The sequence below is a fragment of the Periplaneta americana genome, chromosome 2 (genome assembly GCF_040183065.1).
Source record: "Periplaneta americana isolate PAMFEO1 chromosome 2, P.americana_PAMFEO1_priV1, whole genome shotgun sequence".
NCBI lineage: Eukaryota > Metazoa > Arthropoda > Insecta > Blattodea > Blattidae > Periplaneta > Periplaneta americana.
In genome coordinates this window covers 146,612,681-146,632,593 of record NC_091118.1, presented here as the reverse complement: position 1 = coordinate 146,632,593, position 19,913 = coordinate 146,612,681, and the positions used below count along the sequence as shown (strand labels likewise).

The 19,913-nt window shown below is 34.4% G+C and overlaps 1 protein-coding gene across 1 annotated transcript; it reads right to left on the bottom strand.

Annotated features, from left to right (window-relative positions):
• Positions 1-908: 908 nt before the first annotated feature.
• On the bottom strand, positions 909-19,875 carry bora (aurora kinase A activator-like protein bora). Its single transcript, XM_069818625.1, has 7 exons — positions 19,265-19,875; positions 18,623-18,759; positions 17,736-17,923; positions 14,789-14,874; positions 13,860-14,039; positions 6,268-6,478; positions 909-5,555 (listed from the first exon to the last, which is right to left on the bottom strand). The coding sequence occupies exons 1-7, from the start codon at positions 19,667-19,669 to the stop codon at positions 4,924-4,926; spliced, it is 1,839 nt and encodes a 612-aa protein (XP_069674726.1). The 5' UTR covers positions 19,670-19,875; the 3' UTR covers positions 909-4,923.
• Between the last annotated feature and the right edge of the window lie 38 nt (positions 19,876-19,913).

Here is a 19,913-nt window from a genome sequence, read left to right as displayed (position 1 = left end):
TCAGCAAATGAAGGTATTATTTGTGGAGGCCAAAATTATTAAATACATTTATGGTATTATGATCCCCTCGCACCAAAAAGTAAACCTTGTACAATGAATTTGCAATTAGGGAACTTCTCTCTCTCCTTTTCATGAAACAAGAGAATTCAAGGGTCATAAATATTTTTCTTTTGTTGGTCCACATCTTGTGCTTAGTCTTGTACATTCTTCTCATATCTAATAGTCGGATCAACTATATAAGCTCTTTTTGCTTTATCAAAAGCCACGATGTCCACAAAACGATCCATGTCATTGGTATCAACTGCGTGAACTTTTTCATAACATTAGAGTCTTCTTTTTTTGCAACAAGTTGGTGAGTGCATGTTTAATCTTATGGTGTATTTGGTTAATTAGGAGAGAAATAGACAAGAACCAAGCATGTGACTCGTGTTTGAAAACAGGAATAATTTTGGAAGTTTTTTAAAAAACCGGGGACAAAAGTATGAATTCGGGGACTGCTCCTGGGAAATGGGAATGTCTGGTAACTTTTTTTTATATTTATTTTATTGCTTCCTCAAATTTTGAGGTTGCCCGTAGACAAAGCATACCAGTTAATAATAAATTTACATAATGCATTAAATACAATGTTCAGTTAAAGAAAATGCAACTGTGCAACAGTGAAAAATCCAGAAAAGTTCAATAATTAAGGTAGATACTAGCAGTGGTTTTTTAAAGTTTGTAGGGAACCCCTGATAGTGGCAATAGTTATTTCTTTTAAAATAGATGTTGGCAAGGAAAGAGATTTGTACTGCTCTTATCTCTGATATGTAAATACACTTTTCAGGTTATAAAAGAAACCACAGTTACTTCTGTTCATGAAATTAACTATAATTATAGAGCTGCACAAAGAAAATGAAAAACACACGATGTCACTGTATAAAATATTTTACTTCCTATATACAGTACAGTTCTTGTAACAAATCATATGGTAAATTTATATTTAACAAGAAATGTCATGACTTTGAGAGAGACATTTTGGTGCAACCTAATCTTTGCACAAGTTCCATAAAAAATGTTAAAGTTTATAACAGTTAATTGCACATATAAACTAAATTACAAGTGACAATATAAAAATGACTCGGCATGCAAGAAAATGATATACGCAACAACTTTTATCATAATATTTACCCTATTGAAAAATTCTGAATCGTTTGCAAATTGCTTACAATACTAGCATACTGTATATTTTATAACAATACTTAACTTAGAAATTAGTTATCAGTGATTTGTGAAGTACGTGGACTATGCTGATTGATAATTTCATTACTAAGATGCAAATTAGGATGTTATGTATAACTTAAGTAGAATATTTGCACTAATAAACAGCTGAAGCCTCAGTATAAATAATGGCACAAATTCATATCACAGTATTCTGGCAGTAATGAAATACATTAAGGAGATTTTTCTCTTTTCTTATGTTGCTACACTCCCTTAAAATTTTACGAACTTCATAACATTCAAGTGTACAAGCTTTCTTTTCCATTCCAAAATGAATAAATTAATTGCATACATTTTTAGAAGGAAAGGAATACCACTGAGAATACCACTTTACAGTATCAATTTAATTTTTTAGAGGAAAAAAGTTAATTTATATCCTTATAATTAATTAGAAACATTACAATTATTACCATAAAGCAGGCATGTCAAAACCCTGCACATTGTGCACTGGTCTCTGTGCATCGTGCAGTTCCTATTCCCCTACCTGGAGGGAGCGAATCGGCTTGGAGGGGAACGAGACAGGGCTGTACAGTACCTATAATAGAAGATCAGCTTTTGTTTCAGTAACACAGATCAGTACGGATCCTCATTGAGCTGTGATTGTGAATGCGTTATGGAAAATAAAGTGAGGAGTCCACAGATATAACGAAGAAGAGAAATCACGAATCATATAACATAACTGTTATAATGTTTTCCTCAGCCAATAGTAATTATTTTAAAATGAAAGGCTTTCATCATATCATGAGGACCTAATAGTGATGTGAGAATTTAAATCATATTAGTAAAGTTCTCAAAATATGATATTCGCCTGCTCTTATATTTAATTAGTACTGTCACGGCAAGACAAACATGACAATGATGTTATTTTGGAGTCTGTACTAACACAGCCATCAATGGTTAGACCACTTACAACTTTTATTTGATGAGCTGATAAGTGATGAGAATATAGTGAGGAATACATGTGAAGATCTTGAGGTTGTAAGGGAAGGAAGAAAGCAACTATTTGTAAGGCGGAAAAATTTTCTGGAAAAATAATACATAATGGCGAATTTTCCATCTCACATTACTATATTATCTTAATATACTTACATTAATAAATATTTAAACCTGACATAAAGAAAATGTCCTCGCTTCACAGCTTGTGAACTACTCTTTTAACTCGCTCCCAACTTGCTGATACTTGCTCTCAACATTTTCCAAATAAACTATATATAAATTTAAATTCAAGCTTAATTTATCCAATTTATTAATAATAATGTGAATTTATATTAATATACAGTAAGGAAATGATTCCAGTGTAAAAGTCTCACAATGTCCTACTGCATGTAATTATTAGGAGTAAAATATTTTCTTTCTTAGCATTTGTGCACCAATGGACCCAATAATGCTTGAGGAACAATGAAAGAGTATTACTTTGAAATAATCAGTACCTACTACGTAAAATGAAATACTGTGTTCGTTTTTTGTTGTTCCGAAATTACTGCAATATTTATATTTTCTTCAAATAATGTATACAAATCGTGTAAATAAATGATTCTTTACAAACAACCGCTTTGTGAATTGTAACTGAGTAAGTCTATTGTTTCTTGTGTTACAATTATTGTCAAATATAGACACTGACAATAATTGTGTTTTTTCCTTCTGCTAAGTATGTTTATAATGGCCAAATGTCAATTTAATTGAGCACTAGAAGCGCAGAATAGATTCTTGTACATCCCTCCTGCTAAGAACTGGTAAGAGCAACACGTGAATGACGCAATCTGCACAGACCGGCGTTCCGCGCACATACACTGCACTTTCAGTGTCTGATTTCTGACATGCCTGCCATAAAGTTTCCAAAAAATAACACGACCAAGCTGTCACAAAAAAGAAAAAAAAATGCATATAGAGTACTCAGTGTTGCATCTTTCATGTAAAACCATTCAATAGAAAATGATGTAACACCCAAAATACACGGTTTTCTAAATTCCTTATTTAAAAAGAAAATATGTCACAAACTCTTCCAATGAGTTTCAACTGTTGCAAAAGCCTGAAGTTTACACGTCACTTGTGTACGTTTTTTGTAATGTGTTTATCAGTTTGCTGTTACATAAGTTAGAATATCCATGTACTTTGATACTTCAGTTATTTGGACTAATGCAATGTTTAAAATATCCTCATGTATATACATAAGTATGGATTGTGAAATTTTCATATATCGAAGCAAACTGGGGCATGCAAAAACATTTGCTTATTAAACTCAGTATAAGGTCTTTTGTCTGCATCTATATCGAAGAGGTCTGAAACCAACCTATGGAATTAACAATATTATGCTAAACATAAACGTTTATTTTATAGCTAGGTTGCAAAACCTTTCTCACCTCATATCAATTTAATTGTAAAATTAAAAGTGAATGATTTCAATCAATATATGTATAAAATACTCCTTACTGCACCACTGATGGAGAAATTAAAGTACCTTGCTTTACTACATGAAAATGTCGTACTAAGTTAAAGTTCAGTGTCATTAACATTTTCCATACTGTATGAATTGATTTCAGTTTCAATTTATGAAATGTAATACTGTTGTTAAGGAGGCCAAAACCCACCCCGGGTTGTAGCGCTAACTGATGATGATGATACTTCCAATAACATTTTTTTTTTCAGTGTAATTAGAATTAAGTAAAATATACAAGTATTGAAGTATAAAATATTATAACTTCACTAAGATGAAAAGAAATTTTGAAATGTGTTATTAGCCACATAAAATATAGCAATAGATCGAGTAATGGAAGTAATAAAATTGTTTTTAATAAATGCCCTTTGAAAAACCTTACTTATATATTAGACTGAGAAAATAATATTTGGAGAAGCCAAAGTGGAAAGGAATTAAAGATGTACACTGATTTTCATTACGGAAACAGTAATTTTAATAGTAAATCTGCACATTAAATCATAATGAAATCTCTCTTAAGAATTTGTTTTTCGTATCAAAATAATTTTCTTTTTCATTGTGCAGATACATTAATCTGATCTCAAAGGCAGAGGAAGCAGTGTTCACTTAATCAGTTGTGTTTAGATTGAAATTCTGCCATTTCCAGGTGAAAAAGTTGAGAAGGAAACCTAATTGATGACAGACTTGTCCCCCCCCCCCCCCCCAGATATTTCTGCAACACTCACTTTGTCACTAGACTTTGAAGTTCACAATTACCAATAATGTATGAAATAAGGTACGAAGTTTTCATAAATGAACTCTTGTTTGCAAGTAAATTGTAATTCTGTACTACGGCATTTAACTATTCTTGTCATTCTCTGTCCTTCCAAGAATTTTTGACGGAAAAGAACTATTTTCTCCATATCTTTCCAAAAATTACTTCATAGAAGCAAAGGATTAATAATTAGTGGCCAATATTTTTTTACTGTAATATTATTTCATAAAAATTAGGTACATGTGGTGACAGTAATATCGACATGTAATTAACGTTGAACAAAAACAAATTCATTCCATGCAATAATCTCAACATATCCATTGCAAATCAGACCAACAGTTTTATAAATAAATCAAAATCCATAAAAGAAGAAACAAAAATATACTGTTTTCTTATTTTTCGTTTCTTCCTATTCTTTAAGCTCGCAATACTTCATTTCAGGATGTTGTATGTCAGTAATTGAAGTAACAATGAGATCCTAAAAATTTTCTTTGTCACATATTTTCGTAGGGGTTGAAGATACAATATGTCGTGAGCCTGGAAGCCATAAGCTGTTATCCTCTGATATGACATAACCTTTGGTAACATGATTGTATTTATCACTAGGAAAACATCCAGCATGCTTGTCTCCAATTGATTTAAATTGTATACTGGTCCAGTTTTTGGACAGAGAGAACTGTGATGAAAAACCAGACATAGTTCCACCATTTATACTACTGACATTGGCAGTCTGATAACCTGTATCATGGCTGTTCATGTTACTGCCACAAGAAAGAGAATTTCCTGTATGAGAATGTAAAGAAAAACTATTAAGGCTTGTGGAATCTCCCTCTATTGTAAAATTCTGAGTTCCCTCATATTTTTTACAATTATTTTCAGTTTGTTTGAAATGAATACTTTGCATTGAAACATCTTCAGAATAACACGGATATTTTCCTTTAACAGGAGTAGATGTGGCTGATGTAATCATAGCCAATGAGGTTTCATTTCCTCCTTCGCCTGGTGTAGGTGTTTGAGATCTTAATATAGCTGAAGATGAAACTGACATATGAAAATTGGCAGATTTTTGCTCCATATCATGTTCATCGTCATGTTTGATTGGCGCCATACCTGTTAGAAAAACAAATAATTAAATTATATCAGCAAAAGTTTTCGTCATATAATATGAAAACAAACTATAGATCTTAATTTGGAAGTTATTTTAGATAAATAAAAAGTGTAAATTGACACTGATAAATCCAAAATAATGGTTTTATATGAAACATTCTTTATACAGAACAAAATTTCTTTGAAAAATAAATTAAAATTCGCATTATCTTGACTATATGTTATCCTTTTACGAAAAATTTACCCGAAAAAAGGTGGGAAGGGCTTAATCATGACTCAATGAAACCACCTCCAAGTCAAAACCATACGAGAATATGGTTTATATGTATAAATCCTTTGCATGATCTCTGCAAGGTGAAGGTACGGATGATTAGGACAAGAGATTGAAATAGATTAACAGTTTGTGAAATGAAGTTTGTGAGGAAAAAATCATATACAAAGTGAGATTCAAAATGGAATGAAGATTTCATGGAAGAACTCAACACTCCCTATTTTGAACTGAAAAAACATTTTTTCTCGAAAATGAACCCCAGGATGATTCCTAAAACCATGCTGAACTAACATCCAAAAGGAATATTTCTTTGGGTCACTGATGAGGGGATGGAAAGAAAATTATTCATTGACATCCTAATAAACTCTAGGGGGGGACTGAATATTTGAAGAGAAGTTGAATATGAACTACTTTTCTAATTCTTTAATATTCATCAAGCTTTACCTAAAGGTGAGAGACATGGACTGGATGATGCTGAGTTGTCAACTGACATCATTCTGCTGCTGAAATTGAGCCGAGTAACAGATTTATTTCTATGGTGCATTGATGTAATACTGCCAATTGGCGAAATTTCTGGAGATGAGACATTTTTGGAACCAGGGAGTGGAGTTCCATAAGTACGATGATTGATTACTGGTGTAGATGGGCAGAGAATCTGGAAGAAAAAAAAATATATATTACAAATTTAGTTTACCTTCGAGTACAAAGCTATTTAATTTCCTAAATATAAAACAGTATTAAAAACAATGGTAGTGTACTGATATATTCTCTCTATTCTTAAATGAATTAGATAGTGGAACTGTAAATTAAAAACAAATAGTCTGCAGTGATGAGACTTAAGCCTTCCATAATTAATGGGCAGTTTTAGATTATTGTAAAAGGAAAATGTCTGTCTTCACCTTTCCAGAACTGTGGTTCTTAGTATGGTTATTATGCTTACTGCTGGTAGTCCACATTCCACTAAGGATGATGAATACTTTTAGATGAAAAAATCAAAGTATAGCTTACTATATGGGGAAAATACAACTAGGGTCACATATTACTCAGTATCTGTGGCATTGTAAAGACCCCTACGACATTGAATCAATATCATAATCAGAATTTTTAACTGTCTTTGTATCATCCACCTACAGGTACAGTTGGCTCTCATGGTTAACAATATTCTCTGGTATATGAAAGTATCCATGTATTGTGGGTCCCTATCACCACGGCATGGCGCGTCCTCAGGTTGCGGATAGAGGAGACGGCCTCCAGATATGGAGGGTAGCTGCGAATATATTGAATAAGCAGTCGTGGACAGCCGATAAGGGGTGGTCCTCCAGCTTGGGGGTTGGGCGAAGGGCTAACAACCCATCACCATAAAAAACAGCTTGTTACGTATCCCTATAATAAGCCTCGGAATAGGACTGATTCTCTGGCACGACCACAGCAAAGGAATAAGGATTTGAGATTTGGCACTTGGAACGTAACTAGTCTTTATAGAACAGGAGGGGTAACATTAGTAGCAAAAGAACTAGCTAGATATAGAATAGACTTCGTAGGAGTACAAGAGGTTAGGTTAGATGGGAATGGCATATCACAAGTAGGCGATTACTTGTTGTATTATGGGGAAGGAAACAATAATCACCAATTAGGAACAGGATTCTTTGTACATGAAAGAATAAAATCAGCCGTAAAAAAGGTCGAATTTATCAGTGACAGGTTATCGTATTTAGTACTTAAGGGTAGATGGTGCGATATCATAGTTATAAATGCTCACGCCCCTACAGAAGAGAAAGACGACCATATAAAGAATAGCTTCTATGAGGAATTGGAACATACTTTTGATCAGTTCCCTAGATATCACATGAAAATTTTATTGGGGGATTTCAATGCTAAAGTAGGACGGGAGGATATTTTTAGACCAACTATTGGAAAAGAGAGCCTACACGCAATTAGTAGTGACAATGGAGTTAGATTAGTCAACTTTGCCACATCGAAAAATTTAATTGTCAAAAGTACAACATTCCCCCCTTAAGGATATACATAAATATACTTGGACTTCTCCAGATGGATTGACACACAACCAAATAGATCACATCTAATTCGGAGACATACTAGTATAGTAGATATTCGAACTTTCAGGGGTGCAGACTGTAATTCTGACCATCATTTGGTGATTGGAGAATTAAGAGAAAGATTATCAGTAGCCAAGCAAGTAGAGCAACAAGTTAATATTACTAAATTCAATATTTTGAAATTAAAGGACGAGGAAGCTAAGCAAAATTATCAGGTCGAAATTTCGAATAGGTTTGCCACTTTAGAAAGTTCCGACGAAGTTGAGAAAGAATTAGATGTTAATAGCGTGTGGGAAAATATCAGAGATAGTATCAAAATTGCAGCTGAGCAGAGCATAGGTTATTATGAAACTAAGAAAAAGAAACCGTGGTTTGATGAAGATTGTTGGATGGTAGTAGAAAGAAGGAAACAGGCAAAATTGAAATTCTTACAGGATCCAGTTGAGGAGAAGAGGGATAATTATTTCAATGAAAGACGGGAAGCAAGTCGTACCGTTAGGAATAAAAAGAGAGGTTACTTGAAGGAAAAACTGAATGAGGTAGAAACAAATAGTAAGAATAAAAACATTCGAGATTTATATAAGGGTATAAAGGAATTTAAGAACGGATATCAGCCAAGGGTAAACGTGATCAAGGATGAGAATGGTGACTTGCTTGCAGACTCTCCATCAATCCTAAACAGATGGAAAAACTATTTTGCGCAACTACTAAATGTACATAGGCCAAATAGAAATGATCGGGACGAAATTGAAATACAAACTGCTGAGCCATTTATACCCGAACCCACGCTTTCAGAAGTCGAAATTGCGATAGAAAATCTGAAAAAGTACAAGTCTCCAGGTATCGATCAAATTCCAGCAGAATTAATACAAGAGGGTGGGAGTGCATTATATAGCGAAATTTATAAACTTGTACTTGCTATTTGGGAAAAGGAAATTGTACCAGAACAATGGAAGGAGTCCATAATTGTACCTATTTTTAAAAAGGGGGACAAAACCAACTGTGGTAACTTTCGAGGAATATCACTTTTGTTGACGTCGTACAAAATTTTGTCGAATATTCTTTTGAGAAGATTAACTCCGTACGTAGATGAAATTATTGGGGATCATCAGTGCGGTTTTCGGCGTAATAGATCGACTATTGATCAGATTTTTTGTATTCGACAGATAATGGAGAAAAAATGGGAGTATAAGGGTACAGTACATCAGTTATTCATAGATTTCAAAAAGGCTTATGACTCGGTTAAGAGGGAAGTATTATATGATATTCTTATTGAATTTGGTATTCCCAAGAAACTAGTTCGATTAATTAAAATGTGTCTCAGTGAAACATACAGCAGAGTCCGTATAGGTCAGTTTCTATCTGATGCTTTTCCAATTCACTGCGGGCTAAAGCAGGGAGATGCACTATCACCTTTACTTTTTAACTTCGCTCTAGATATGCCATTAGGAAAGTTCAGGATAACAGGCAGGGTTTGGAATTGAATGGGTTACATCAGCTTCTTGTCTATGCGGATGACGTGAATATGTTAGGAGAAAATACACAAACAATTAGGGAAAACACGGAAATTTTACTTGCAGCAAGTAGAGCGATCGGTTTGGAAGTAAATCCCGAAAAGACAAAGTATATGATTATGTCTCGTGACCAGAATATTGTACGAAATGGAAATATAAAAATTGGAGATTTATCCTTCGAAGACGTGGAAAAATTCAAATATCTTGGAGCAACAGTAACAAATATAAATGACACTCGGGAGGAAATTAAACGCAGAATAAATATGGGAAATGCGTGTTATTATTCGGTTGAGAAGCTCTTATCATCCAGTCTGCTGTCCAAAAATCTGAAAGTTAGAATTTATAAAACAGTTATATTACCGGTTCTTCTGTATGGTTGTGAAACTTGGACTCTCACTCTGAGAGAGAAACATAGGTTCAGGGTGTTTGAGAATAAGGTGCTAAGGAAAATATTTGGGGCTAAGCGGGATGAAGTTACAGGAGAATGGAGAAAGTTACACAACACAGAACTATACGCATTGTATTCTTCACCTGACATAATTAGGAACATTAAATCCAGACGTTTGAGATGGGCAGGGCATGTAGCACGTATGGGCGAATCCAGAAATGCATATAGAGTGTTAGTTGGGAGCCGGAGGGAAAAAGACCTTTAGGGAGGCCGAGACGTAGATGGAAGGATAATATTAAAATGGATTTGAGGGAGGTGGGGTATGATGATAGAGACTGGATTAATCTTGCACAGGATAGGGACCGCTGGCGGGCTTATGTGAGGGCGGCAATGAACCTTCGGGTTCCTTAAAAGCCATTTGTAAGTAAGTAAGTAAGTAAGTAAGTATATGAAAGTATAGAAAGTATATGAAAGAACTAGCTAGATATAGAATAGACTTCGTGGGAGTACAAGATGTTAGGTTAGATGGGAATGGCATATCACAAGTAGGCGATTACTTGTTGTATTATGGGGAAGGAAACAATAATCACCAATTAGGAACAGGATTCTTTGTACATGAAAGAATAAAATCAGCCGTAAAAAAGGTCGAATTTATCAGTGACAGGTTATCGTATTTAGTACTTAAGGGTAGATGGTGCGATATCGTAGTTATAAATGCTCACGCACCTACAGAAGAAAAAGAGACCATATAAAGGATAGCTTCTATGAGGAATTGGAACACACTTTTGATCATTTGCCTAGATATCACATGAAAGTTTTATTGGGGGATTTCAATGCTAAAGTAGGACGGGAGGATATTTTTAAACCAACAATTGGAAAAGAGAGCCTACACATAAGTAGTAATGACAATGGAGTTAGGTTAGTCAACTTTGCCACATCAAAAAATTTAATTGTCAAGAGTACAACATTCCCCCATAAGGATATACATAAATATACGTGGACTTCTCCAGACGGAATGGCACATAACCAGATAGATCACATATTGATAGATAAAAGAAGGCACACTAGTATAGTAGACATTCGAACTTTCAGGGGGGCAGACTGTAATTCTGACCATTATTTGGTAATTGGAGAATTAAGGGAAAGACTATCAGTAGCCAAGCGAGTAGAGCAACAAGCTAATATTAGTAGATTCAATATTCTGAAATTAAAGGACGACGAAACTAAGCAACGTTATCAGGTTGAAATTTTAAATAAGTTTGCTGCTTTAGCAACTTCCGACGAAGCTAAGGAAGAGTTAGACGTTAATAGCATGTGGGACAATATCCGAGATAATATCAAAATTGCAGCTGAGCAGAGCATAGGCTATCATGAAACTAAGAAAAAGAAACCATGGTTTGATGAAAATTGTTCCATTGTAGTAGATAGAAGGAAACAGGCAAAATTGAAATTCTTACAGGATCCAATTGAGGAGAATAGAGATAATTATTTCAATGAAAGACGGGAAGCAAGTCGTACCGTTAGGAATAAAAAGAGAGGTTACTTGAAGGAAAAACTGAATGAGGTAGAAACAAATAGTAAGAATAAAAACATTCGAGATTTATATAAGGGTATAAAGGAATTTAAAAACGGATATCAGGCAAGGGTAAACGTGATTAAGGATGAGAATGGTGACTTGCTTGCAGACTCTCATTCAATCTTGAACAGATGGAAAAACTATTTTGGGCAACTACTAAATATACATAGGCCAAATAGAAATGATCGGGACGAAATTCAAATACAAACTGCTGAGCCATTTATACCGCAACCCACACTTTCTGAAGTCGAAATTGCAATAGAAAATCTGAAAAAGTACAAGTCTCCAGGTATTGATCAAATTCCAGCGGAATTAATATAAGAGGGTGGAAGCGCATTATCTAGCGAAATTTATAAACTTGTACTTGCAATTTGGGAAAAGGAAATTGTACCACATCAATGGAAGGAGTCCATAATCGTACCTATTTTTAAGAAGGGGGACAAGACTAACTGTAGTAACTTTCGAGAAATATCACTTTTGTTGACGTCGTATAAAATTTTGTCGAATATCCTTTTGAGAAGATTAACTCCATATGTAGATGAAATTATTGGGGATCATCAGTGTGGTTTTAGGCGTAATAGATCGACTATTGATCAGATTTTTTGTATTCGACAGATATTGGAGAAAAAATGGGAGTATAAGAGTACAGTACATCAGTTATTCATAGATTTCAAAAAGGCATATGACGCGGTTAAGAGAGAAGTTTTATATGATATTCTTATTGAATTTGGTATTCCCAAGAAACTAGTTCGATTAATTAAAATGTCTTAGTGAAACTTACAGCAGAATCCGTTTAGGCCAGTTTCTATCTGATGATTTTCCAATTCACTGCGGGCTAAAGCAGGGAGATGCATTGTCACCTCTACTTTTTAACTTCGCTCTAGAATATGCCATTAGGAAAGTTCAGGATAACAGGCAGGGTTTGGAATTGAATGGGTTACATCAGCTTCTTGTCTATACGGATGACGTGAATATGTTAGGAGAAAATCCACACACAATTAGGGAAAACACGGAAATTCTACTTGAAGCAAGTAAAGCGATAGGGTTGGAAGTAAATCCCGAAAAGACTAAGTATATGATTATGTCTCGTGACCAGAATATTGTACGAAATGGAAATATAAAAATTGGAGATTCATCCTTCGAAGAGGTGGAAAAATTCAAATATCTTGGAGCAACAGTAACAAATATAAATGACTCTCAGGAGGAAATTAAACGCAGAATAAATATGGGAAATGCCTGTTATTATTCGGTTGAGAAGCTTTTGTCATCTAGTCTGCTGTCAAAAAATCTAAAAGTTAGAATTTATAAAACAGTTATATTACCAGTTGTTATGTATGGTTGTGAAACTTGGACTCTCACTTTGAGAGAGGAACATAGGTTAAGGGTGTTTGAGAATAAGGTTCTTAGGAAAATATTTGGGGCTAAGAGGGATGAAGTTACAGGAGAATGGAGAAAGTTACACAACGCAGAGCTGCACGCATTGTATTCTTCACCTGACATAATTAGGAACATTAAATCCAGACGTTTGAGATGGGCAGGGCATGTAGCACGTGTGGGCGAATCCAGAAATGCATATAGAGTGTTAGTTGGGAGCCGGAGGGAAAAAGACCTTTGGGGAGGCCGAGACGTAGATGGGAAGATAATATAAAATGGATTTGAGGGAGGTGGGATATGATGATAGAGGCTGGATTAATCTTGCTCAGGATAGGGATCAATGGCGGGCTTATGCGAGGGCGGCAATGAACCTCCGGGTTCCTTAAAAGCCAATAAGTAAGTAAGTATATGAAAGTATGTATACAGAGAGGAAGAGAACCTGTTACATTAATTCACAGTGGTAATAGATGAAATCAATACGAACACGTTTTGTCAAATAAGTTTTTTTGCTACAATTTTGCTCGTTTTCGCTTCCTTTTCGAGATAAAAATTTTTTTATATGAATCATTTCATAGTGTGTTTTGGAAAAGTCATTCATTTAATTCCCAATATGCTCAGTCAATTTAAGAGAGCAGTATGATAATAAATTATTGGAAAAATTTCAATTTTGTCCTTTAAAATGTGCAGGAATTTGATCCAAACAAACGTAATACTGAAAAATTCCTTTGGAGGACAAAAAGTTATATTTGTTCGGATCAAATTTCTGCACATTTAAAGGACAAAACTACATTTTTTTCAATCATTTATTATTATAATACACTGCTATCTTATTGGGAATTAAGTTTCATATAAAACAATTTTTTTATCTCGAAAAGGAAGCAAAAACGAGCAAAATTATACTGAACATTTTTGTTTGAATTATCTCAAAGAACAACCCTCTGAAATTATTGACATTATTTATGGTCCATCCTGTGCCCAATAGCGCATTTCTCAGACAGAGTATGTTTTACTATCAGTACTCTACACTTCAAATAGAAATTCAACTATGTCACATGTAATAAATTCATTTTCATATGATATCAGTAATAAGTTAAACTGTCATCTTGCTTTTAACACTTAATACTCACGTTTGAAGCTGTTACTAAGAGACCACTATGTGCTGGACTATCAAATTTGCACTTTACTTGCATTGAAAAACATGATTTGAGAGGAGATGACATTTGTTGGCATCCCTCTTCATGATCAAACAATTTCCTTCTCAGTGTAGATGTACTAAGATTGCCTTCTTCTGTGCATTCACTCTGTTCCTACAACAAAATGACTTATTTCAATGTCAAGCAGTAAAGTATGAAAATAAAGATTCAAAGTACTTAATAGGAGCAACACTGAACAATAAATAATTCCCCTGTATATTCTGATACTATTTTCCAGTTTTCTTTATTGGTTAAGATTTCGGTGAAGCTATTTTATTCACTGAAATTAATTTTTTTAGTATATTTTTAAGGGATTTTGTATAGAGAATTCTAACAATAAGTATTCCGAGTTTTACTTTGAATTTAAAAAGTGACGGAGGATTCATTGAATCCCTATACTGCACGAAACATTTATGCTGTTCTTGATTGTTATTGTAAGCACGGTTATTTAGTTTTAAGGATGTTTGGCATTTGAAATAAAATTTAATGTTGATATTTCTTTTCATTTCTGTGGTTTCAAGGCAAAAGGAGATATGTAAATTTTGGCAAAAATGGGATTTTGTGATATGTTGTGCATCCTGATATTATCTTCATTGTGGCAAAAGATGGCATAATTCACATACTATTTTTCTCTCTAACCTGTTATTACGAAACATGATTCCTATAATTTTATCGGTCATCCAAACTTTAAATGCTCACTCCTGAAAAACTGCAATAAATGAGATCACATTTTGCCTTGGAATGCTCCACGATTTACAGAAAGAGGTAAAGTATAATGCATATGTTACTAAGACTTATGGTGCAGAATCTCTCCCCCGTCCAACCCATCACAAAAAAATACTATGGATATAAACGAATCTTACCTCATAATACACAAAATATGGCTTTAAAGCTGCTTCCAGGGCTGGTGGCAATTCTGGTGGCAGTGTTAAAGTAGTTTGGGTTGAAACTGAAAATCAGTAAAATGACTGTATTAAGCAATATTTAAAATTTTTACAAGACTGTAACATTTTGAAATGGAAACAAACTCGACTTTACTTTCATTGTAACTATGTTATTATTAGTTAAGTAATAATGAATACACAAACTTAAAGCTTCTGCAGGCAAGGAAGAAACTTGACAGGTCTGTAACGTTGTCCCTCAGTCAATGGGAACTGGATACATCACTTGCGAAGTGACCGTACTATCACTACTGGACTTCTCTCGAGCATTTGAGACTGTTAACATCAGTTTTCTTATGCAAAGCTGAAACTGTCGCATTTGTCAGATATGGGAATCATGTAAATGGAATCTTACCTTCGCAATTCTCATCAATGCATGTGTCACAACAATCGGTTTTCTTCATGGGGAGACGTGTAGACAGGAATCCCTAGGATCTGTACTAGGGTCTCTACTTTTCGCTATTTCCATTATCGACATCTATACAGCCCTTAAACATTGTCAGCACCACTCTAAGCAGATAATCTTCAGATATATGTACATTCACGACATAACTCAATGATAGTCTATCAAAATTAAATGATGATCTCATGTCAATCAGTAGTTGGGTTAGAAAATGCGGAATAAACTTTAATCCAGGTAAAACGTAAATCATTTTACTAGGACATCGAAGATTACTATCCTCCATCAGCATGAATACACTTTCGCCAGTAATTCTAAACAATACTATCATACCATTCAGTACAACAGTTATAAACTTAGGTTTCCATTTCGACGCAAATCGTTGCTGGAATGTATATGTAAAATATATCTGTAGGAAAATTTCCTCAGTCTTGCATTCACTGATAAGACTGAATTCAAATACATCTTGGTACAGACACTGTGATGCCTTACTTTGACTATTGTGACGTTTTGTATAGTGATCTTAGTGTTGAATTGTCATTGAAACTTCAGCATGTTCATTATGCTTGTGTCCACTTCATTTTTAACAGCGTCACTGTGATCATGTCTCCGAGTAATTCTCATAAATATCTTGGCTTCGTTTACGAGAGAGACACTCAGTTCATTCACTCTGTTTGCTGTATCAGATTCTAAATAATTCAACACCTATTTACCTGGTTTCTCACTTCACACTTTTAGCATTCCACCACAACTGTAATACATGTTTGCAACATAATCTTGTACTATCAATACCATGCCATCAAACTTACTTCTACTCTTATTCCTTCTCAATATATATAGCCCATTCCTGGAATTCCTTGTCAAAGGAAATCAGGAGTAGTCGAAGTCTAAAAGCCTTTAAGTCAACTCTACTTAGAAATATCTTTATTGAATAGAACTAGACTCTTGCAGAAATTTGTAAATCTGTTTTACATGATCAAGTTTTTTATTATTATTTTAGTATGTATGTTATATGGTACATTTTCGCTATGCAATCTCTTATGCCTTGCAACTAGCTTATATTCTTGTATTCGTATATATAACTGTACATTTACATTCTATTTCAAGTGATTTCGTTATCATCCAAATTGTTTATATTCTCGTTATGTATTCTATGCGTCCATTATTGGTACATGTAGACATCGAGTTTATCTCAAGCAATTTCCATGTCTTATAAGTTGCCTGTAACCCCCTTGTATCAAATCATGTAACTGATCTTGATTATATAGAATTGTTTACTTTATTTTATGTAATCTCTTAGGTTTATACTTTCGTGTTGCCTTGTTCTGTTTACATATTTCATGTATATGATTCAAACCTGGTTGAGTGCTAGGCAAAAGCAGATAGACAATTAACCATAATAACTGTGCCTGTTATAATGATGATGATGATGATGATGATGATGATGATGATGATGATGATGATAATAATAATAATATCATCATCATCATTCATGGTGCTAGAGCCCTGACTGGCTAGCTGCTGGCTTCACATCCAAATGCCAAAGCAGAGGTGAACTATCATCCAGCTAGAATGGAGGTTTGTATGGATAACACGATGATTCCCACAGCCATTATAGCTGGTTTCCGTAATCGGATTTTGCTAACTATCGTGGCACCCCAAGTGCATCATGATGCTGGGTACACATTAGTCCCATATACTGGTCGAAATTTCGTAAGAAAATTTCTTTCCCCATGAGGACTCGAAACAGCATGCATTCTGTAACACAAGTCCTAGGCAGGATGCCTTAGATCACGATGCCATGGTGGGGGGGGGGGGGGGGACCAACAAATTAACTGCCCTTACAAATTTCAAGGTTACGAAATTAAAGCTTGAATGAAAGATTATCGGAAAATTGAGTAGCTCCCAAAGTAAGTAGAGTGTGCTCACTCAGCTGATGAAGTGCACGAAGTCATTTGATCTCGACATGACAGTATGGGCATTCATGAAGGATGGCAAATCAACTATTCTCTCCAAGTGTTTCTTAATACAACATTTAAAATAAATTTCAGATAGTACAGGCAGATTTTTTTTTAAATTGTCTATCTATTGTGGAGAACTGAGTGCACAGTCTGAGGAGGTTTCAACATGATCGCATTAACAGTTTCGATGTCAGTAACGTTCTCATGTATTTGATACAATTATGAAATTAAATGCCTAAATAATTACTGTGAGTCTGTTTTCTTACGAAAGTGAAATAATTTAGTTTGTGATTTTAATTTCTGAATCAAAAAGGGCCTATATTTCTATGGTTACTTTGTTGCTGGTGGCATTGGAAATCAAGTTAATATTCAAAATTTTGATTTACTCAACTCAAACAAAATTGGTAACAGTAATACTTGTTAATTAATATAGTTTTAGAAAAAAGTGTGCAGTACTGCTAACACAATTCAGAATATCAATGACACAGCATATATAAACGATACGTACCCTCTTTCTGTGAAGACATCATTAAATCCAAACCTGAAGGGGATTCCTGACTGTCACCGTCACTCTCACTGTTGCTTGATGTTGTTTGCATATCAGCAATATTGTTTGTATCCACAAATGAAGTTGGCTCTTTATTTTGTAACTGTGGACCCCAAGGACTACATACAACATGAGTGTTACAGAAATAACTGAAAGAAATAATACCAGTTTATGTAAATTGTACTATTCTTTTATTTTCTGGTTCTGTAAAGTATAAATTATTATAAACAAAGGATTGGAATAATATGTCAACTGTAAGAAAACGCTGAAAATCTAATTAAAATGTCTGCATATATTTGGTAATGTACGTGCCCAGGACTTGTTGCAAGAAGATGGCCTGGCCAATGTTTACTACTGTTTTTTCGAAAGATGGGACATGATAGTTAAGCCGTTGTGCTTGAAACTACAGCACTATGTTGCCAATTTTGGGATGACACTACCAGTTGACGTTAAAACATTGACAATAACAAATTATGCGAAGATAGCCTATAAAACAATACAAAAATCAACAGAGAATGAAACACGAAATGTATTACTGACACTGTCTACAACAAATGGCGCCAAGAGAACTATTAAGCATCACCACGTGGGAACTGTATGTAACATTGGCAACTCTGTCATTGTTACCATAGCAACAGCCCTTCCACGCTATATGATATTCAGTTATTTTTCCTATCGCATTGTTGATGTCATGTTCCATCTTTAGAAAAAACGGGTATATGTAATTACCGGAGTGATAATTTTTCTGTAGGCTGTAATGTTTTACTGAAAATATGGTCTACATTGAAATTTTCTTTCTCGTCACATTTAACGCAAGTTTTCGATTGTAACTAAAATAAACCACTCACTGATCAATTGCTTCTTGTGCTCTCATTTCCATCTCAGGATCAAAGTTGTGTTCATATTCTTGTGACTGACATTCTTCAATTGGCGCTGGCTGAATTTTTGCTACATCATCAATAGTCCAACCGAACTGATTCATATCCTACAATAAAAACATTTAAATATAAATAATATAATGACTACGCACGAGTGTGTAATAAAGAGATTACACTGTAATTAGTCTTTGCTGTAGGTCTGAGTTATTCACCGATTAATTTGGGGATAAACTTCTGAATACTGTTACCTTCCTTCTTCTCTTCCCCCAAATTCCAACCTTGTACACACAAAATAAATTGTTGGCACTGAAAAGTGCCTTTTGGTAAGCATAACGATGAGTATTCGACAAACACAGATAAATCTGTTCTTTTAAGATAAAACGTTGGCAGTGAGGAAACAGATACAGTAAGCTTAGGCTACTGATCTTCAGAAGTTTTCCCTCATTTGGTTCTGTTTTTGCACGTTTAAAATTGAATAAAAAAACACGTGTTCACTAATTTGACAAAGTGAAAAGTTTATTATTAAATAAGCGTTTACGCTTTAAATAGGTCTACAAATTCAATTACGCCTATTAACAGCAATAATGAACTCAGTGTTATATATAACCTTACCTGTGTTGGACTTACAACTCTCTTGAAAACGGATGGACTAAAAATTGGAAGATGCAACCTCTTCAGTAATGCTGCATCAAAAGGATTTCGAATCTTATTTTGTCTTGACGGAGGAGTAGTATGAGAAGGAAGAATGGAGAAAGTTGCGCAAGGAGGTGGATTGTGTTTTGATTGCACAGATTCTTCTTCATTATCTTCCTCACGGATGTCTTCAAGGCCCGTATTTTGTGAACCAAAAAGATTATGGGACAGTCTGTTTAATGGGGACTTTTCGTTGTGGTTCTCTATCACTGGACTACGTAACATTTTAATAGTATCCGAGCAAAACATTTCACTTTTCTCACTTCTTTCTGAAACTTCTCTGATATAATCTTGCTTGTAGTCCCCATGGTTTAGCGTTTCCATATCCTCTAACTCTGGCACAAAACCTAAGTTGAAGATTTAATTCAAATTTTTATCAGCAATTTCTTGAGGAGGCTTTACTAGTACTGTTGTATCCAGCTTTACTCCATTTACTAAACTTTTAAAATAATCCTATAAAATATACACACTTTCGTCAACTGCAACACGCCATCATATTTCTGATCGTTTAAATTCAAACGATCGCGGACTTTAAACTTCGAGTTTTTAATCCATGGGACATCACATA